This window comes from Triplophysa dalaica, chromosome 1 (genome assembly GCF_015846415.1).
Source record: "Triplophysa dalaica isolate WHDGS20190420 chromosome 1, ASM1584641v1, whole genome shotgun sequence".
In the NCBI taxonomy this organism is placed as follows: Eukaryota; Metazoa; Chordata; class Actinopteri; order Cypriniformes; family Nemacheilidae; genus Triplophysa; species Triplophysa dalaica.
Window position 1 is genome coordinate 8,466,477 of NC_079542.1, and position 19,989 is coordinate 8,486,465.

General features: G+C 37.7%; 2 protein-coding genes across 2 annotated transcripts; one reads left to right on the forward strand and one right to left on the reverse strand.

The window, feature by feature from the left end:
- Nucleotides 1-745: 745 nt before the first annotated feature.
- On the reverse strand, nucleotides 746-14,079 carry dok1b (docking protein 1b). The gene is made up of 5 exons (XM_056756050.1): nucleotides 13,737-14,079; nucleotides 7,430-7,723; nucleotides 6,375-6,465; nucleotides 4,813-4,985; nucleotides 746-2,501 (listed from the first exon to the last, which is right to left on the reverse strand). The coding sequence occupies exons 1-5, from the start codon at nucleotides 13,791-13,793 to the stop codon at nucleotides 1,335-1,337; spliced, it is 1,782 nt and encodes a 593-aa protein (XP_056612028.1). The 5' UTR covers nucleotides 13,794-14,079; the 3' UTR covers nucleotides 746-1,334.
- A 2,376-nt stretch (nucleotides 14,080-16,455) lies between these two features.
- nagk (N-acetylglucosamine kinase) lies at nucleotides 16,456-19,359 on the forward strand. The gene is made up of 10 exons (XM_056749469.1): nucleotides 16,456-16,494; nucleotides 16,735-16,819; nucleotides 16,923-17,021; nucleotides 17,103-17,244; nucleotides 17,342-17,452; nucleotides 18,034-18,146; nucleotides 18,247-18,334; nucleotides 18,412-18,509; nucleotides 18,597-18,675; nucleotides 18,866-19,359. The coding sequence occupies exons 1-10, from the start codon at nucleotides 16,466-16,468 to the stop codon at nucleotides 19,057-19,059; spliced, it is 1,038 nt and encodes a 345-aa protein (XP_056605447.1). The 5' UTR covers nucleotides 16,456-16,465; the 3' UTR covers nucleotides 19,060-19,359.
- Nucleotides 19,360-19,989: the final 630 nt, after the last annotated feature.

A 19,989-nucleotide genomic window follows, 5' to 3' on the forward strand; every position in this document is an offset into this window, starting at 1 on the left:
AAACTTTGATAACATGAACTCTTTTAAAAACACTATGTAAAGCTTCCAGTCCATGTGCAGTCTGATAAAACAAGTATAAACTATCATGTCATTTCAAACCCGTATGACTTATGCAAAACACAAAAGATATGTTATTTGTAACCAAACAACATGGACCACTGAGACTAAATATCTTCTTTTGTGTTCCTCAGAAGCAAGAATTATATTCAGATTTTGAATGACATGAGGGTGAATAAATTCACCTTAAATTTGGGGTAAACTATCTCTTTAAGAGCACACAGACGTTATATAGCTGAATGTGATGAATAGATCAGATTTTGGCGGCTACTCAAGAAAAAAAAAACTTAAGCGGCGTCAGAAAAGACTGAGAAAGAGGACAAAAGGAAATGAGTGAGAGGGCCAGTGAGAAAAAGCAGGACAGGGAACAGTCTGTACCTTTAAACATTGCCAGCCAGACACATATCAACTCAGCCAACATTCACGCACTTTATGTAAGACCCCTATTTTACACAGCTGGTTAATATTCACTGTGCATCAGGATTATCCCTCAGTTGTCAAACTCGGTTCAAGACGACAGAGCACAAGATGAATAAGGCATAGCGGGTGAAGGACAGGGCATTCTGGGTGATTTCATTGCCCTGTAGTGACTCAAGAGACAACAAACCAAGTCCAGATTTTCATTGGAAGTGCAATTCCTCGTACAGTTTTGCAAGAGGAAAAATATGAGTGAGTGGAGTATTGGGACTCTTTACTATAATATTTTATTATCGTTTTGTTGAACAACAGCACAGCTGCTGACTCTCTCTCACCAACACACACACAAACACACACACACAAACACACACACACACACACACACACAAACAAACACATGTACAACTTTTGCTTCAATCTCAATGCAAAACAATTCACCATTTTTGTCTTTGCATGTCAGCCAAATCAGATCAGTCAGAATACATTTACACTTTAACAATAAACTTCCTTGCATGTTGGGATTATGATTTATGAAAAGTGCTTCTTAGTCCTTTACAGTTTCTTACGCAAGTCACAGACTCAGATATACAAAATTTGTGCGAGAAGTGCAAAATTGTGGCATATTCCAGTTCAAGCCATTTCAGAAGACAATGTCTGTAGTTCCACAGCCTACCATTATGGCAAAGACAGTTTCTACAGTTCGTAGTTGTTTCTCATAGTGGTATTAGCTACATTCAATGACTGAATGACTCATGTAATGTTCAGGTACACCGTTGTCACTCACGTTTTCCAATCTGAGCTGTCATTGAGTGTTCCCTTAAAAAATACGTGGACATAAAAAAACAAAAATGAAGCCGCGGTCAAATGTCACCTAAGTTGTCGTAGATAATGTCTGGAGTTTGCATCGCTGGATGCCAAGCATTCGCTGGAGGCTTGTGTCTAGATACTTTACTGTACAGCTCCCCTTTGTGACCTGCCCTTTCCGCACCACCACTTCGTCTACCTGCTCCTTCTTCCCTGCCGTTGTGGCTGTTGCTGCTATTATTGTTATTCAGGTTTGCATTGCTCTTATTTTGAGGCACTAAAGGAGTGTCTTTTTTAGTCAGTGCTGCTTTGCCCGGCTTGGGTGCCGTTACAGGTTTGGGGCCTTTTGGTCTGGGCACAGGCAAGGGTTGGTGAGACTTTCCAAATGGAGGGATGGTATCATCCATATTGGGAATGTAAGGTACCTCGTGGCCTTGAGCCTCCACCACTCCTCTAGTTCTCCAAGGGTATGTTTCCAAGCGTGCGTCATCGTAAATTGTGGAACTAAGCTGTCCAAGTCCTGCCCGTCCCTCTGGTTCATCGTAGATGTGATCTTTAGGGCCTCCATCTGCAGGATGCCTGCTTCTGCTGTCAATTCCCAACGCTGCGGTTCTCTGCACCAAATCCAGACTGATCTGATCGTAGATGTCCGAGTAGAACGGGTCTAGGTGGCGGCCTACCCCGTCATCCCCAGGTGGCCTGAGGCGTGGGTTGGGAGTGGGCATGGCAGTTTTGATGCTATCCACTGGGTCAGAATACAGAGAATCTCCTAAAATGGGTGGCGCACGAACGGAGTCAGCAGGCTCGGAGTATAGGCTCCCCTGGTCCCCTAACAGCGGTCCACTTTTGTTCCCACGAGGCATGGCAGATCTCGGCGGTGGCTCAACTGGAGGCGGTGGCTCTGGAAGACTCCGTCCCTTTAAATTTTTCCCATCATTATCCCTTCGACTGAAGATGCCGTCCGCCGATCCAGGCTTGCTACCGCCTGAATCTCCGTCTGGTTCGCGACTGGTAGCATCTGCGATAGCAGCACGAATCTGCTGGAGAGTTGGGCAGTCAGAGTCTAATGATGGACAGCTTTGGTGTCTTTCTTCAGCTTGGGCTTTCTGCTCCCGAATGGCTTTCTCAATGATGTGGAATAGCTCATTCCCCTGCTTTGTCTCAAAAGTAAAGTTTCCTGGGCCAGATTCACAGCGTCGTCCGGCTTCAAAAGAGAACATAACCTGCGGAACATATTAGAAATCATATATTAGTCATATTTTACTATTTCTTACAGATAATGCCCGATTTAATTTAATAGACTTATTACTTAAGACTAGACACAGCTTTTTGTTTTTCTTCTTGGTGCGGTTCGTTTGGGCAGGTGTGAATGCAACAATCGCACTCGAGTGTGCACCAAAAGCAGACCAAATAAATGTACCGATGTTTATCCGACGCAAATGCAAAAAGTATTGCACTTTTTTGGACTAAACAAGCTGCTGTAGTCAGCTGCTTTGAGCAGTGTTTGTTGTATTTGTTGACAGTTTGCACTAGTATGGCAGCTCGCCAAAAACTTGATGACCATATTACATCCCAAGTTTAATTGTTTAGCAAACAACTCAATAGATCTTAATAGATCTTTAATAGATCTGTGGAACAAAGCCGGGTTAAGTTAAAGAAACTCCGCAAGCAGTTCATCCAAGTAGTTGAGATCGCCATCACTACTAACAATGATGCGACTGATGTAAGCACAATTGACCGGGCTAATGTTACCACAACTGACACACAATGTTGAGGTTATCTCATCTAAAAAAGCAGTTTAGGAAATAAATAAAGCAGTTTAGGAAATATATTCTCTCGCCAACAAGTGATATGGATGTCGTCACGAGACTGTTTCAACTGGTCTAGACCAAAGCAACTGTGTGCTGTGAAAAGGAACCGACGCCGCTGAAATATGCTACAATGTATAATTTTTTGCCATCGGACAAAATGAGAAAGCATGAGAAGGTGCCCTAAATTATTTCTGATATCATCACATGTGTACACAATATAAAAAATCTCAGTTATTTACATTAAACTTTAAAAATTCTTGATTATTCAACCCAAAACTGGGTCAGAAAGAGATGAACCCAACCGTTGGAATATAAATAAACATATGCTGGGTTGTTTCAACCCAAAAAGCTGGGATATTTTAATCCATTATTGGATCATAAATGTAATTTAGCCCAACGACTGGGTTTGTTCCTTTTTGACCTAACAGTGGCGCTGTCGATTTTACGATGCGCGGTGCAGATGTGAACGATTATGCATTGATGCATACAAACATAATCGATTTTTAAAACAGGCAATTAAACATCATATGTGCCTGTTGTTAATCTATTGTAAATAGAATGTGTCTTATCTTGACGTTGCTTTTGACAAAAAGCATATAAATACATCTTTCAGACTGTGCGACCAGAGCTTGCGCGCGCTTCTCTCTATCTCTCTATTTTTTTACTTGGACCGCTGTTTAAAGTTATTTAAGATGTGAAGCACTCGATCGACATGTTAAAGATTCCACACTGTGTCTAAAAGCGTTATAACCACATATTAGACATGACATGCAAGGCAGGAACTTAGACCACTTGTTTCCAACTAGGCTTCCTGTCATTACCATAGAAACCGAATTGCTACAGGAAGTTGGCCTTCCTCTCTCCCTTACGGGTGGGTGGAAGGCAGGACTAATGCGGCGGATGACTACTGAGTTAGGGTCATGATGGTTTATAAAGGTTATTTAAGTGTGCTTGGTTTTATTTTGTGAATATTTTTTAACTACTGTGTCACAGTTTACTGGTATTGATTAACCCTGCACTCTGGGTTATTTTCAACCCAATGTTAGGTAGGTCACTGGTCTCACGATTCGATTACGATTATTATGTCAACGATTCGATATCCCAATGCATCACGATGCGTTCCATCATCAATTTTAAACATCCCTGCACAAGTAAGTCTGTCTCCCTACACTTTGTAAACATTGCACAACTTGCGGTGAAATGTTCATCAAATCTCTTCTTGAGCCTCTCTGTTTTGGCCAACCGACTGCGGAAACCAGACTGCAATAGACAGAAAAGATCATTTTCACGGTCTTTAATGATTTTGACACCGTTGGCTTTGTATTGCCTGTTGTAGATGTCATGCAGAGAAGGGAGAGCAGACCCAGAGATGCACTCAACTAAGCACACCACTCTGTCTGCACCGCACACGCATCGCACATTTCTGTATATGATATCTATAGTCTATTGTCACGTTCAGCGCTCGCGTTGGAAAACAAGCCGAAATGTTCGTTGCTCTTTATCATTAAAGCCCCGAACATACGCTTCAGTGGTGCGCGGTTCTGTAATAATGCAAACTGCCATTCGATTATTTTAGGCACAAACAGTCCCCATGTTTACGTGTGGGTGTCTGAGAGCTATCTACAAAGTCACGTCCAAAGACATCAAACAACCAACATTGAAGATTTATCACTCATTCACCTACAGAGGAGTTTAACAGATTAAAGAAATAAAATTAACTCACCCGATCTCTTCCATAGCGACGGAGAAGCTTGTAGGGCCATACCAGTAGATCCTTTTTAGTCTTGGGCTCTTTCAGGATAAGACTGTCTAGATTCGCTTTAAGCCAGTAGTTACCAGAGAGACCACAGCGTTCTGATGCTTCTGTCCTCTGGACGCTAACCCAAAATTCATTAACTGCAAAATATAGGACACATTCAAATTAAAATACTGCAAGTGTGCATGGCACCAAGCTTATCATTGACTGAAATAGTATGTTTGTATGTTTGAATACATATAATAAATGAATATTTCTCAGTTAAGTACTTCAACTTCTGTGGCCCACAAGTAAAACTGGAAGTTCTGTAAATCTCAGGAAATTGGCCAACACTGGGCTTTTTTAAATCACATATAACAATTTACACATTAAAAGAACAACCGGGACGTATCTCATTTGATGCTACAGTATTTCCCTGCTTATCAGAGACAGTAAGCGAATAGACTACTTTATACTAAATGCTGCCGTGCAACCAGAATCTAATCTACATTCATTGTCCGGTCTATCTCTGCATTGGCTTTTAACCAAAATCCCAACAATTACCCCAAAATGTTATACCCTGTTCTGTTACCCGCCGCTGTGCTTTCATGCAATAAAAGGTATATGCAGCAGATATTTGAATCGGATGCCAAAGCTTTTGTAAATGTCGCCTCCCACCCTCTGAGGAAGTTAGCATTAGCCTTACTAAAAAAAGAAAGGGTTCAGAAACTGAGAATGCAAAGCAGGATCAGAACTTGTACGCTGTTGCTCCTTGAATGTTTATCTCTCATAGCACTTGATGAAGTAGGAAGTGCCTGCCATGAAAGAGAGGTTAAAGCAAATGCCTGAGATACTGCTCTACTTTCTGTCTTTCATTTCACTTGTTAGCCTCATTCTGTGACTGTTAATTTTAAAATGAATGGACACAACCAACTATCTATCCGGAAACATCTTTCCCTTACCATTATTAACAAGTTAAATGACTAACACAAGGAGAATATTTGCATCCAGTCCATTTGCATCTAACAGGATGATGTCAATAGACTTTTCCGTCTGACACATTGGTCATGGTTGGTTGGAGTTTTGCCACGGGATGACGTCTATAAATCTGTATAATAGCAACATCTATCTAGCAAACAAACATTCTTTACAACGTATTTAACTGACAGTGGAAGTGACATTGCACAGCCTAAACTTTAAGGACTCATTACCTATTATGGAAAGCACCAGCACAGCCGTTTGGTGTTGCACATGAGCTGGTGCGTTTGTGTTGCTGTATTTGCCTTGTCAAACAAAATTACTGGTGATATGTTTATAAAAGGACTAAGGGAGATTGCATGATTAAGAAGGAAAATATAAGTGACTCACATTTATGAAAAATCACAATGGCACGATGGTATAAAATGAGATCGAAGGAAAAAATGTTATGAAAAAAGCGAATGTTTTCCAAATGTTATGGAAAAGCATCCTTTAAGTCTTTTCAAACAACTGCTTGAAATTGTTTAGAGGATGAGAAATTGCTGTACACTTTGCAATGTGTCCATTCTTACCTTCTTCTCTGGAGTAATAGATGAGATTCTCTGCCATCTGAAGCTCTTTCTGTCCATTTGAGTCAGAACTACCAAGAGAAAAACTCCCTCCCTTAGGAGAGACAGAGAGAGAGAGAGAGTAATGTTTAAATATGGAGAGCACCTGCTTTGAACTATCTTTAAAAAGTCCCAATTCCTGTATGTCTTTTATAAAAAACAAAGTTGAATTTCCTTAAATGCTTTAACGCATTAGAAATGTTAAAAAGGTTGTTTTTTGCATTTATTGTTACATCAAAGGAACATACAATCCTTGCAACATAGGTTTATGTAAAACTTTAAATATTGTAAGTTTCATCATTGTTATGATAAGAGATGCTAAAGGGGTTTTAAAGGCTGTATTTTATGAAGAAAGGACTGGGTTATATATAACTCCACATAAAAAGAGACCGAGGGTAAATATATTTTTCAATATTTTCTTGACAATTAAGAACATTTTACATAAAATTCTCATTACTGAAATTAAACACAATTTTTTGTTTATGTTATACAGTCATGATTATAACTTATTGTTAATAAAATCCGCAAATATTAAATATAGTACAACAAAGCATACTATGATACATACAGTGCTTCTAATATAAATAAAACTAATAAGCTTTCCTGTAGCTCAGTGGTAAGAGATAGGTTGTGGGTTCGATCCCAGGGGATTGCAAATACCTAGGTAAAATGTATAGGATAAAGCAATGTAACTCGCTAAATGCCTAAATGTAAATGTAATAAATAATATTGTCGCTGTCCTTCCAAAACATTGGATGTCCAAATTCGTTCTTTTTTAGGAAATTCAAAAAACACAGCCTTTTTTAAAGGAAATACTGTGTTACTTTTTTCATGTAGTGATTAGATATTCGCAAAAACCCAGTGAGAAATATAAAGGGTGACTTATAATAATGATTTATGGCAAAAACTAAAAATCGCGAAATATGGAGAAACAGGGTATAAGAAGGACATCAGCAATATAAATCCTTGTTTCAAATATGCTTCATTAATGTACTATTTTTCAAGTTTCCATGTCTTACCTGAAAAGCAATCTCACACATCTTCTCCACCCACTCATTGGTAACGTATTTGTCTGCTGCGAAGACATACATCTTGTCATTGGTCTCAACACAGAAAGCGGACATGTTTTCTTTAGGGCAGGTTTCGGTGACAGCAGGGAGAATGCTGATGCATTCTGAGAGACGAATTATCTTCTTGTCCAGTTTCTTAGTGCTAGGTTTATCGCTTGCACTACCCGAACAATCATAAAACTCAAGCCGTGCGATGCCGTTTTGACTTGCTGGGTACAACACAAACCAGTTCTTCTTCCATTTCTAAAGAGAGAGAGATAGAGGACTTACAGTGTGAACAGAACTGAGTGTGTATTACTTAAAACACATGTATATACATAACACACACATATATATATATATATATATATATATATATATATATATATATATATATAAAACAAACACACACACACAAATATATATAAACACAGTATATAAAATGTGTAATTAAATTATGTGGATAAATACTGGAAACGGCAGGGACCAGGTAACTTAAAAGGATAGTTCACCCAAAAATAAAAATTCTGTCATCATTTACTCACCCTTTGGTCTTTTCAAAACTGCATGACTTCAATTCTTCCATAGAACAGAAAAGAGGATATGTTAAAAAAAAATTATAAATTGGACCCCATTCACTTGCATTGGTTTTGTCTCCATACAATAGAAGCGAATGGGGTCCAGTGCTGTTGGGTTATCAACTTTCTTCAAAATATCTTCTTTTGTGTTCTGCAGAATAAAGAAAGTCACAGGTTTGAAATGACAAGAGGGTGAGTAAATGATAACAACAAGAGGAACAGGACAATGCCACTGTCAGTAAAAATAACTATCAAGCCCCTTCCTCCAGATGTACAACAAAGACAAGATTCTGGACCAAACAAAAGATGTGTATGTGGGTGATAGATTCAGTTCCTCACACTGCAGCGCAACAAGAAAAATAACTTCCTTCCTTAAAAACTCCATCCAAACAATCAAAACTTGGGATGATTTGCTGATTAACAATGCTTGATCCCTCCAAACTGATCTACTATTGTGTTTCATAATAGCTTGTATTCATTTACACACAGGCCCATGGCCAGTTCAATGCATAGTAAGATCTGTGACATTATAGAGGTAGTTCACTCTAAAATAAAAAGTGTGTTATAATGGGGGCATTGTTAAAAAATCTTCTTAAGATTCAGCAGTAAGTCAGACATGAGGGTGAGTAAATGATAAAATAATTTTCATTTTGGGGTGAACTAGGCCTGTTCAAATGGTATCTGTAAGCCATTTACTGTAAACGTAATGTGTCTTTGTTGCAAATGTACTTTTACTATCCCTCACAAACAATTCACTACATTCCTCATTGGTACTTCTACTGAAGATTGGTTGGGCTATTTGAGCATCCATCTCTTTTTGTACACTATACTGTCCTTTCAGTTCATAGCATGTCTTAGCATGCCTATAGTGAAGGTTCAATACTCCGTGTCCTATTCCAACAGTTCAACAAACTTTAATATGAGTGCACTGGAGCATGGTCAGTTGACTACTGTGAATCATGTTGTTGTTATGCAGAAAGTAAAGATAAGCAAAAGATAAAACAACTGAAAATATCAGAAACACATCACAGAAAGACAAGCACCAAACTACTATATAGATCATTTACAACATATGATGGCTATTGTACAGAGAGCAGATGACAATGTGGCACGGAGGATATGTGTGGGACTACACAGCATGCTTTGCTTCCTCCACCATTCTGCAGGTGCATGTGTGAGTGTATCTCGCTCCCATGTAAAGCTGCCCATTTCCTTTTGACTAATTGGTGCACATGACTCCAACCGATACACAAACCCTGCTTTAACTAAACTAGACTCTAAAACCACATAGTCATTGATTATTTGATAATGATAAAGATATTTCAATAATACAATAACATCAAGGAAAAATATTAAGCTACAGCAAAAAGTACCTTAGAATTCAATATAAAATGTAATAAAAATGGCTTTTGGCACGGTATATTGGCATCAAATTTAAAGAAAATAGTCAATGTGGGACTATCAGATATGAAACATGTTCAAAGAGCAATTGGATTGTAAAAAATAAATAAGTAAAAAGTAGTTAAAAAACGTTGAACAATACAAAAATTATAAAACATTTTCATAAATATTATATCAAAAAGTTACCATGTCTTAAAGTACAAATATTAACAATCATACACAACATAACATCTAAATAGTCTGCACCACAAAAAATCGTTATCTGTCACTATGGCAGTCTTGGTTGTAAATTTTCCACCATGCTCTATTTTTATCAAGCAGTAAAATGTTTTTAACAATTGCTATTTATAACTTGACAAACAGGAAGTTCCGTGGCAAAAACCATTTGAGTTTTATCTGTGTTGTGGTCGTTTGGCTTTTTCTTTTCATTCAATCTGATCATCCAATGTACGGATAAAATGAATTATTATGAGACTACACCTGGACTTGTCTTTCTCCCGGTATTTAAGTATATATTTAAATAGTATATATTATATTAGTTATACTGTGATAGTCACCAAAATTGCTTGTCTGTGCAGTGTGGCTGAGAGGTTTCTCGTATCAGATCATTACCAACAAGGTAATGTAAGCTTCAAAATCAATGCATGTCGATCAAATGTATCTGTGGACTTTAAAATTGTTCCCTGTTTAATTAAAGTTATCATAGTTGTTTTTGTTCAATTCAATGTAGAACTCCTAATTATAGTATATTTAAAGTAGTCCCATTACATGTTTATTGCAGGGAAAAGTCATCTGATAATACTTTAGTGCTAATTTCCATTTAATAAAAACCAATTAAATGAGACTGTAATGAGTGTAAAGTACTTTGTACATCCATATAAGGCATCACTTGATAAACATACTGTGTAGCATGGAAATGTATGCAAATAATCAAAGAGACAGAGAGGGAATGATAACTTCCTCAACTTATGCCCAATGTGTATATTTGCTTGTATATGTTCACAAGAAAAACATGCAATAATAATAATAACAATAATATTATAGCAGTTAAGTGTTCAATTGGATCGCAGACCTGAAAATGATAAGGAAGTTTAGATAAACATTATTTCATTTTCTTAACGGTCCAACCTTATCGAGTGCAAAGCATAAATGCAAAACATAAACAGTAAACAAAGGTGCCGACATATATAGTACACAAGTAAATTTTGTAAACCCAGAAACACATAATCCATAGTGACTTGATTTTGTTAATGTGTAGCCAGTGTCACAGTAAGATTTCAATAATTCAGAAAGTTCAAACAGTTCGGCTTTTTCATAAAAGATCCCAAACGCGTTAAACTGTCAATAAACTCTCAAGCCTATTTTATGGTTTCATATTTATATGGAAACCTCCTTATACATATGTCTGGTGTCAAGTTCAGACATTTTCTGCACCAAGCATTTTACTTCCCAACTTAATAACACAGCTCTTGAACCCACCAGACACTTGATCACACTAAATATATAAATACAGTGTGTATGTATATCTATATATAAATAGAGAGAGGGTAACTTTTTGATTCTCCTAAATGTAGTGCCGGGGACCACAGAGAAACAAGAGAGAAACATATATATGCATGTTTGACAAAACAATCTTGAATCATATATTATTGTATAAGGAAGCGAAAATAACTTCTAGTTACTTTATCAAATCAGAATAGTCTGGGTCAAACTTCAAACTATAATTTGTCTATTCAGCATTACAAAACTCAAACCTGGTGCATATATTTAAAGTAAGTATTATTCTGTAGCACCTTTAGTTATACAATTAAAGCAAGACACAAATGCTAAACCAAACATAGTGCTTGGAGAGGATCATTAATTTGTCAAAGTGTGCCATAACTAGCCATTTATGAATGTGTTTGTGTCAGTTTCATTTGAAATATGTAAGTTACACTTGAGAGGTGTGTCTAAAGATGTTTGCTGAGAACAATAGTTTCATAAGTCACAGTTAAGGTTCAGGTGTAGTAAATGTAGGATCAAAGGCCGTTGTGGGCCAGGCCCAAACCAATATCTCTCCACTCACCTAAACAAACTGAACTTGCAGGGACAGAGCTTGTCACATTTCACCAGCTTGGCCAAATCATCACCAAAATCATACTGTGCAGTATGTAGGATGGTTTTATGTAGAAATTAGGAAAAATGCGATAGCATGCTAAATAATTCGATATGCGATATGATATTTATTTTTCTAATATCAATTTAAATTGTACTAAAATATATTTAAAAAATGATATAACCAACATATGTTTCACATTATTTTAGGGAAAAGGAAGTATCACTACAACTTCTGAAAGATTGCTGAAAAATACTTAATCGTCAGCAGCAGCTGCGGTTGTCTCGGGATGGCTCATCTTTGCTCGCTATGAAGCTTTGCGACGCGGATTGTTGATTGATTTGCGTCAGAGTACATGCACATAGCATTCGGACGCACATATATCCCAACTAACATCCGAGTGCCAGATAGATACTACTATCCGCATCGACCTAAAACTTTGACCATACACAACTTTAGAAGAATTAAATAGCTCATTTATTGCAAACCATTGCGATATGCACATTTGCGATATTTCAATATATTGCACAGCCCTAATTGAAATCACACAACAAGATAGTTTAACTGTTTTTTCACCAGCTGTCACATTTTGGACACTTCAAAAGTCAACTAACACAGAATTTGTGTTAACAGTGAACACATGCCATTTTTGTCACCTTGAATGTCAGTGTTATTACTCGCTCACCCACACATCGATCAAACCCCCTATGGCTTTGTTGGTTAGGCCCGAAACACAAACATTTTATTGTTGATTTTCTGTTTACAATGGGAATGGATTGTGACCTCCTCTTCTCAAGCTTAAAAAAGACTGCGAAAACTTTATAAAATAAATCCATGCAATGCATGCCAAACATTCCAAGTGTCCCGGATGGAGGCATAGAATAGACATGTAAACTTTATCTATTTAAATGCATATATTATTTGATGAAAAAGCTGTTTCTCTTTTCTTTATCTTTTTTCCCCACACGAATAAGACACATTACACTGGGTTTGAGGTTCAGGTCCCCTGAAGGCCACCTAATAAAACAAGAAGTGCAGCCAAAGGCTGATTTTATGATGCCAGGGATTGTAACTAATTTCTTGAGCTTCATGCTTTCTAAAAATACTGCACGCACAGATGTACTCATTTCTTTTTCTGTATGTTATGTTGGCGGTACTTACTAATACACCTTCTGCTTACTTTGTATTGGTGTACACAGCACTGTTCAGTGAGGCTGTCAACAAAAACTATTCTAGGTGATTCAGCGGTCACATTATCATCACTGTACCATAAAACGAAGTCATCATGAAGGAACACAAGATTATTTTTATAGTACTGGACTATTCGTTTTCTAGCTAACAAGGTGCCTTTGTGTTGCGCTTATTTTTTATTGTAGAAAAAAACTGTGTCCGATTCTGCAAACAGGATCTGAATGACTTACAGAAGGCTACTGAACTCCAAATTGTCCGATTTGAATTTCTGCATTTGCCTGGGGCTGAAGACATATCTGCTCATATAATTTGCCTACTTCCAAAGCACAAAGACGTTTCACAGATAGACTGAGGAAGTGAATAATGAATTAATGACAAACTCCAGATCCACAGTTAAAAGAGAAACGCTATTTTTAATCACACAAACGTCTGAAGAAGACATGTGACTCATATCAGGAGAATGATAAAAATAAATGCCTTGCATATTAAATCAAACAAATAGACCCGTTTGTGGTCAAGTATCTGTGATGTAGCATTTTCCATCGCACATGGACAGTTATGAGAGTGGAAAATATTTGTAGAGACACAGCTGACTATGTGCATGAATAAACAAAGATGTAACCGGTGAATATTAAAGGTTTAGACACGCAGCTGTCTGAATAAGTTAAAATCTAATGATGTGCGTGCTGTGTAACTGAATATAGCTGATGTAGGACACACATTCATGTGACCATCTCATGTCACACAGGAGAGATAAGAGTCACCCCATCACAGCGCAGTGAAGACAATCTTATTCCGTTTTAAGTCGAATTATTTTCATTTAAAAACATAAAACTATTTAAACAAATTATTTACAAACATTATTACACTTTTACGAATGTTGTATGCTTTTTTTTGCTACTATGATTATATTAACTTACTTCAGTGCATGACTTCACTGATGCCACTGCTGCGCGTGCAGTGCGCATCATTTTAAATCAAACAACCCAAATCAAGCGCGTGCATGTCTTACCTTTCCAAACTTCTGGTGCTGGACGTACAGTTGTCCGTCCTTAACATGCGTGTCCATTTTTTAAAACGCTGCACCGCTCCAGAACGAGACCAACAATAAATGTGTTATTTCGACTCTTTTTTTCAGATTTCCAACCGCACGAACTTCCGCTTGCCGAACTTCTACTTCAAGTGCGTTTCGACGGGAATTCATTAAGATGAGTCTGCGAGTCAAAAACGGTTTCGTGGGAAAACGCGATTAAACAGGAGCGTGTTTGCGTACTTATGGTCCTGAAGCTTGAAACCCGACGGCGTGCGTTTCATCTCTAACTACCCGCGTTAGAGGAGGCGCACTCACAAGCGTGTTTCTCTTTCCTCCCACCTACTCCCTAACCATGACGCGCGTCAAACAGCGCTCGTGCTCGTGCAACTATTGAGCAGTTTTACTTATGGACTCGATGCATTATTATTACAGTCTGTGAAGAATTTGAACGAAGGTGTGGAAAGGGTTTCAGTTTGGTTAGTTAATGCAATTTTAGATTAGATTCAATTTGCCAAGTACAGTGTAACGAAATGTAGTTTAGGTCTAACCAGAAGTGCAATTAGCAAGTGCAGGATATACAGTGTGAATAAATACAGAATACAATATTAGGAAAATACTTTACAATGGGCATGTACTATGAAAATATGACAGTCGGTATGTACTATGAACAATATAAACAGAAGGCTATATACTGTGAACATTAATGTGCAGGTGGTTACGAACAGATAACAATATATAGACTATACAATAGTGCAAGTGACTTGAGTGTGCATTAGTTACAGACATTAGCTATTAAAGTTACAGTGCAGTAGATGAGTTGATGCGGTTATTAAAGGTTCGGTGCAGTACATGAGTTAATGCAGTTATTGAAGTTATAATGCAATACATGAGTAGATGCAGTTATACATTTACAGTGCAGTAGATGAGTTAATGCAGTTATTGAAGTTACAGTGCAGTAGATGAGTTAGTGCAGTTATTGAAGTTACAGTGCAGATGCAATGCAATGCAATGCAGTTACAATGCAATGCAATGCATATAGGCATTTATAACATTATGCTTCTTCAGCGTTTCTAAAAACTACAATAACATTTTAAAGGTTCATGGTGAGGCCACATCTAGTGAGACATTTTGACTCACATGATAAGTCTTTTTATTTTTAGAGTGGAATGTAATGTTTGGTCTAGCATTTGATCTGTCCTTCATAGGACTTGGTGCCATATGTGTGCACATTGTAGATCCACCACGTTTATAACTCTTTATATTGTGCGTAATGTCTCAGCAACACAAACAAAATACATGACATTGACTGTTGGTGACTTGTATTATATATTGAGTTATGTAGAGTTGAACCATATAGAAGGATTGGCTTAAGGTAACATGGTCCAGCAACGGTTTACTTCACTTCAAGTCTTTGGGGGAGACCATTTATTTTCTTCTTCAGACTGACATGGAACCTTGAGTGACAGTCACATAAAGCCACAGCTCAGATGTCTATATTGGTGTCTGAACAAAAACGACCATTAGTCAGACATTCACGATATTTCCAGTGACCCCAACTTTGTGTCTATGTGGTAATTTATGTATTTTAAACCAGCTATAGCTGCCTGGAGACCTATAACTAGTTACTGTATATAGTTCTGCGGTCTGGTGCTGCTGATCTATATGCTAATTGGGTGTGGTCGGAAACAGGTGAACTCATAATCAGCTCTCATATTTGGCATAGTATAATTATGTCTATATGAACTATCGTGAATGTGAATTTATGAATGTGAATATTAACATGATCTAATTATAGTGTGATACCGTTTGTGGCAGCCTTGTCTCACCCTTTAATCTCCCAGACGAGTGGTGGCTGTCATGTGAAACTTGAAGAAGACAATACAAGAAAAGCTTAACCTTCGGTGCGTGTCATCAACTCTTGATGTAAAATGATTTTCTCTCCATCAGTAAGTGAGACAGTTTGTGGGTCTGCAAAAGGTTGAATCACAAATGCAGTGGGAGGAAAGGAAGTTAACACAATCACTGCTTGACATAAGCGTGTCCCTATAATGTCAACTTGACCTTCACATTGACATTCAATACTAGTTCTAGTATCTAGTAAAGTTCTACTTTTGTAGATATTGTTGACAGTTTCATTGTATTCTCAGTTTTTAAATATGTATATTTTTGTAGTTGTGTGTTCTGTGGAGTCAGATTAGTTTGGTTTAATGTATATATATATTATCATATTATTTTAAGAATAAAAAAAAACGTACATGTAAAAAAAATCTCAATGTTGAATAGTTTATTTACAAGAAAGTAAGTTAATGAACTTGACCGCTTTTCTTTTGTAATACTGCCACCTATTGGCAAGAGTGTTTATAACCGAACACTTAAGCAAATTAAAATGTCTTTAAATTATATTTTCTATCTATTTAAAATATCTATTTATTTATATTTATAGTGTTTAGAGCGTATTTAACTCAACCCTGGGCAGACATATGTACTGAATAAAAGCATAAACAAGAAAGAAAAAATGCACTACCTTATCTTTTCATAAATAGTGCAAGAATAAAAATGGGTGTGGATCGGGATTTTATGTTGATTCAAGTAATAAAACGTATTTTAGATGTTTGTCAAAGTCCAAATTCTATGTCGCTGAAAGACTAACGTTAACCAGCTGATCGCGAGTCATGTGACCAAAGAGGAAGCGGCGGAAGAGAATAGAGATGAGCGCTGTGTACGGCGGAGTGGAGGGGTGAGTTTCTCACAAAAGTCACTATTATTTAAACAAAGTCGCTCAGTTTTGAAAGACATTTTCGTCGCAGTCGTTTTAAAACAAAACCTTGCATTAAAACAGCACGCGGTCGGTGTTCATTCAGCCAGTGTTTTTCCGAATGATTGCAAAGTGAAACTTCTATTGACTTTCATTGAGAAGTTTGCATATCCAGAGAAATGAATTTAGACACTATTTGTTTTTACTTGACATTATCGACAGTGGTGGGACACACTCTAAAGCAGTCCTGCTTTCTGCTGATGGACATATCCTTGCTGAAACAGAAGGACCATGCACCAATCACTGGGTGAGAGTCAGCATCCTTAACCCAAAACCTCAGTATCGTCTGAAGTCGTGTAGTTTGGAGTCTTCTGTTGTGTTATTTTGTCTCCTGTGCATTCTGATTGTAGTTGGTTGGTGTCGATAACTGCATCAATGGTATCAACGATATGGTCCAGAGAGCTAAAATCAAGGCTGGGCTGGACCCAAACACTCCACTTTGTTCATTGGTAAGTTGATGCGTTCATGCACATTACATTTCACCTACATAAGGCTTTAAGTACTTTGACATTGTGTGTTTTTGTTCACAGGGAATGTCTTTGAGTGGCGGAGAGCAGAAGGCTGCTATACAGAAGCTTATTGATGATATGAAGGAAAGATATCCTAACCTGAGCCAAAGTTATTTTATTACCACTGATGCCATTGGTGCGGTGGAAACTGCCGGTGATCATGGTACTGTATAGTTTGTCATTAAATGCAATGGATTTTAATGACAAAAAATCCTTATGCCGATGGATATGACATGCACTTACTCGCTTTCTCTCTGTAGGTGGTATAGTGGTCATCTCAGGCACTGGTTCCAACTGTAAACTGGTGAATCCTGATGGCACGCAGGTTGGCTGTGGTGGATGGGGTCACATGTTGGGAGATGAGGGTTCAGGTAAAATTTGACAGAAACCTAATAGGCTTGTAAGACTTGATGCGACGCTGCAAGATCCGACAGGCGGATGACATCAAAGTACCGCGAGAGCTATTCGAAAGCACACTTTTTTATGATATTTTTAATCGCTCTGGAGGCGCATCAATTTGAACAAGTCTGATGACTTTATGGGGCTGTTTTGCAACAAACAGCATTCTTATCTTATCTCATCTTAGACATTTATCATAAGAATCTTTGGCTCCATGAGCAGTAAGGGTAACACAATTTGCATACCATCCTTCCTAAAAAGCATAAAAATTCAGAAAGTACCAACACAATGTTTTGCGCACATAATATTGCATCAAAAAATTGTTTACAATATTGCTCAATACAGCTTTGAAAGACATTTGATAGGAACATTTTGAAAAGCCCATATTACATATTATATACTACATTCCAAAAAACGTACAAAATGTGCTCGTAAGCAACGAAAAGCAACACAATGATGAAGTTAATTGATTTTTAAACGTTCATTTATAAAAGACATTTTAAAGATTAGGTGTAAACAAGGCATTATTTTCTCTATTGCCGTTTTTCTCTAGCATACTGGATTTCTCACCTTGCTGTTAAAACAGTTTTTGATGCCAAAGACAACCTTGTCAGACCCCCTCATGATGTCACCTTGGTTAAGAAGGCCATGGAAGAATACTTCCAGGTTACAACACACTTTCTCAGTTCATTTGATCAGTTTATTATTTGAGATAAATGTTATATTTGTGTTAGTGGAGTTTAATTTTCAGTGTGTTCATTCACAGGTGTCTGATCTTATGGGGATGCTTCCTCATTTGTACAGAAACTTTCAGAAGGCACACTTTGCAGGGTTCTGTAGGAAACTGGCTGAAGGTATGTTCAATGCAGTGAGATTGTGTGTGCATTACATGTTGCATTTTTCACTATTTGTGTGTTTATGTTTGCAACAGGGGCTAAAGCTGGGGATGCGTTGTGCAAACACGTGTTTACCGAGGCTGGAAAAGCCCTTGCGCAGCACATTGTAGCTGTCTTACCTAAAGTGCATCATGTAAAAAAACAAACACACACACATATCCAATTCTCATTTTATTCCCATATCATAATCATTTCTTACTATTGCTTCTTGTTTGTCCAGGATCTGTTTTCCGGTGAGCTTGGATTGCCTATCCTGTGTGTCGGTTCTGTGTGGCGCAGCTGGGAGCTCATGATGTCTGGTACGTAACAAAATCCTTAAAGGCTTTAGTCTCAACCGCGTTAAATTATTAGTCACGCTCCCTACACAGGAACTTGCTTGTAAAAGACCAATTTAGTATACCCATCTTCCGTAGCCACCGTAATGTTACTCGATTATCGGTAACAGATTAAGTATAGAATGCGGTGTGAATGTGGTCTTCTGTGCTGCAGGTTTCACTCAGGTCATCTCACAGGCTCAGTCTTATGGTTACAGCCACTTCTGTAAGTACAGCCTGCTCATTTTACGCCAGTCTTCTGCTCTTGGAGGAGCCAAACTGGGGGCGCAGAACGCTGGCGCCACCCTCCCACTGGACTACTCCGCAAATGTCAATGTATTTTATAGCCATACCTTTAACAATCAGTGACCAGATGAAACAGGCCTGAGATGACACTAAATTCTTGTTTTAATAAAAAACCCAAGTGGGAGCTATGATTTTTTAGTGATGGGCACAGGTGTTTTCAAACATTCCCCTTGGGGTGCTGTTTCAAAAGTGACATGCTGTATCTTTTTAATAAGGTTTAAATGTTGTAACAAAAGCATTAAATGTTGAAAGTTTACACTTAGTAAATATCAAAATTTTTTTTTTTTTATTATTTCATGATCGTAGTTTAATGTTTAGATTTTTGTAAAATCATTTGCATGACAAAATAAAAACCAAAAAGAGCTTTTTTGTAGTTTCTGTGTGTGGACATGATTTAGGTTAGATTTTAATTTACATTAGACTGGAATTGACTCATGTTTCAACATTGAAAAAATAGCATTACACTGAACAAGGAAGTGAGAAATTTTAAAGGCAGTTGTGTCAGTCAGTCCAAACCCCAAATTCGTCACTCCACCCCTCACTCGCCCACATCCTGCATGTGACCGTATAACATCTGCCATAGACCCGTCTGTACAACTACTATGTGGCCTAATGAAAGAATTGACAGCAGGAGGAACGTATTTATTATCACAGAGCATCCATCCACTTAAGAGTGGACAAGATCAAGTCCTCATAAGTGTATCTTTTAATCAACTTCTTTTTCATGTCTGTTAATTTAGCCTACTTTACAAAGAACCTCTCGAGGTAAGAGTGAACTATCTGCTTTTTTCATCTGATGTGCCTATTGTGTGCATGGCCTCTGTCTACAGTAAATAGCACAGGCTCAGAAATAACAGAACAGTGTGAACATGAGAGTATGCAGAAAAAGATCTGTGGCAATGCATAATGCAAATTTAATTGGAGTCAAGCGTCAACCACGGATTATGTGTCATTGTTTTTCTCACTAGCGAGAGCAGAAATGGGTGCAACTGC

Bases quoted from the DNA above. Each gene is read 5' to 3' on its own strand.
- dok1b (XM_056756050.1), bottom strand. From the start codon at position 13,793: ATGGACACGCATGTTAAGGACGGACAACTGTACGTCCAGCACCAGAAG. The intron at 7,724-13,736 runs GTAAGACATGCA...CTCTCTCTTTAG, and splicing joins AGCACCAGAAGTTTGGAAAG to AAATGGAAGAAGAACTGGTT. The intron at 2,502-4,812 runs GTGAGTTAATTT...TATGTTCCGCAG, and splicing joins GTCGCTATGGAAGAGATCGG to GTTATGTTCTCTTTTGAAGC.
- nagk (XM_056749469.1), top strand. From the start codon at position 16,466: ATGAGCGCTGTGTACGGCGGAGTGGAGGG. The intron at 17,022-17,102 runs GTAAGTTGATGC...TTTTGTTCACAG, and splicing joins ACACTCCACTTTGTTCATTG to GGAATGTCTTTGAGTGGCGG. The intron at 18,147-18,246 runs GTTACAACACAC...GTTCATTCACAG, and splicing joins CCATGGAAGAATACTTCCAG to GTGTCTGATCTTATGGGGAT.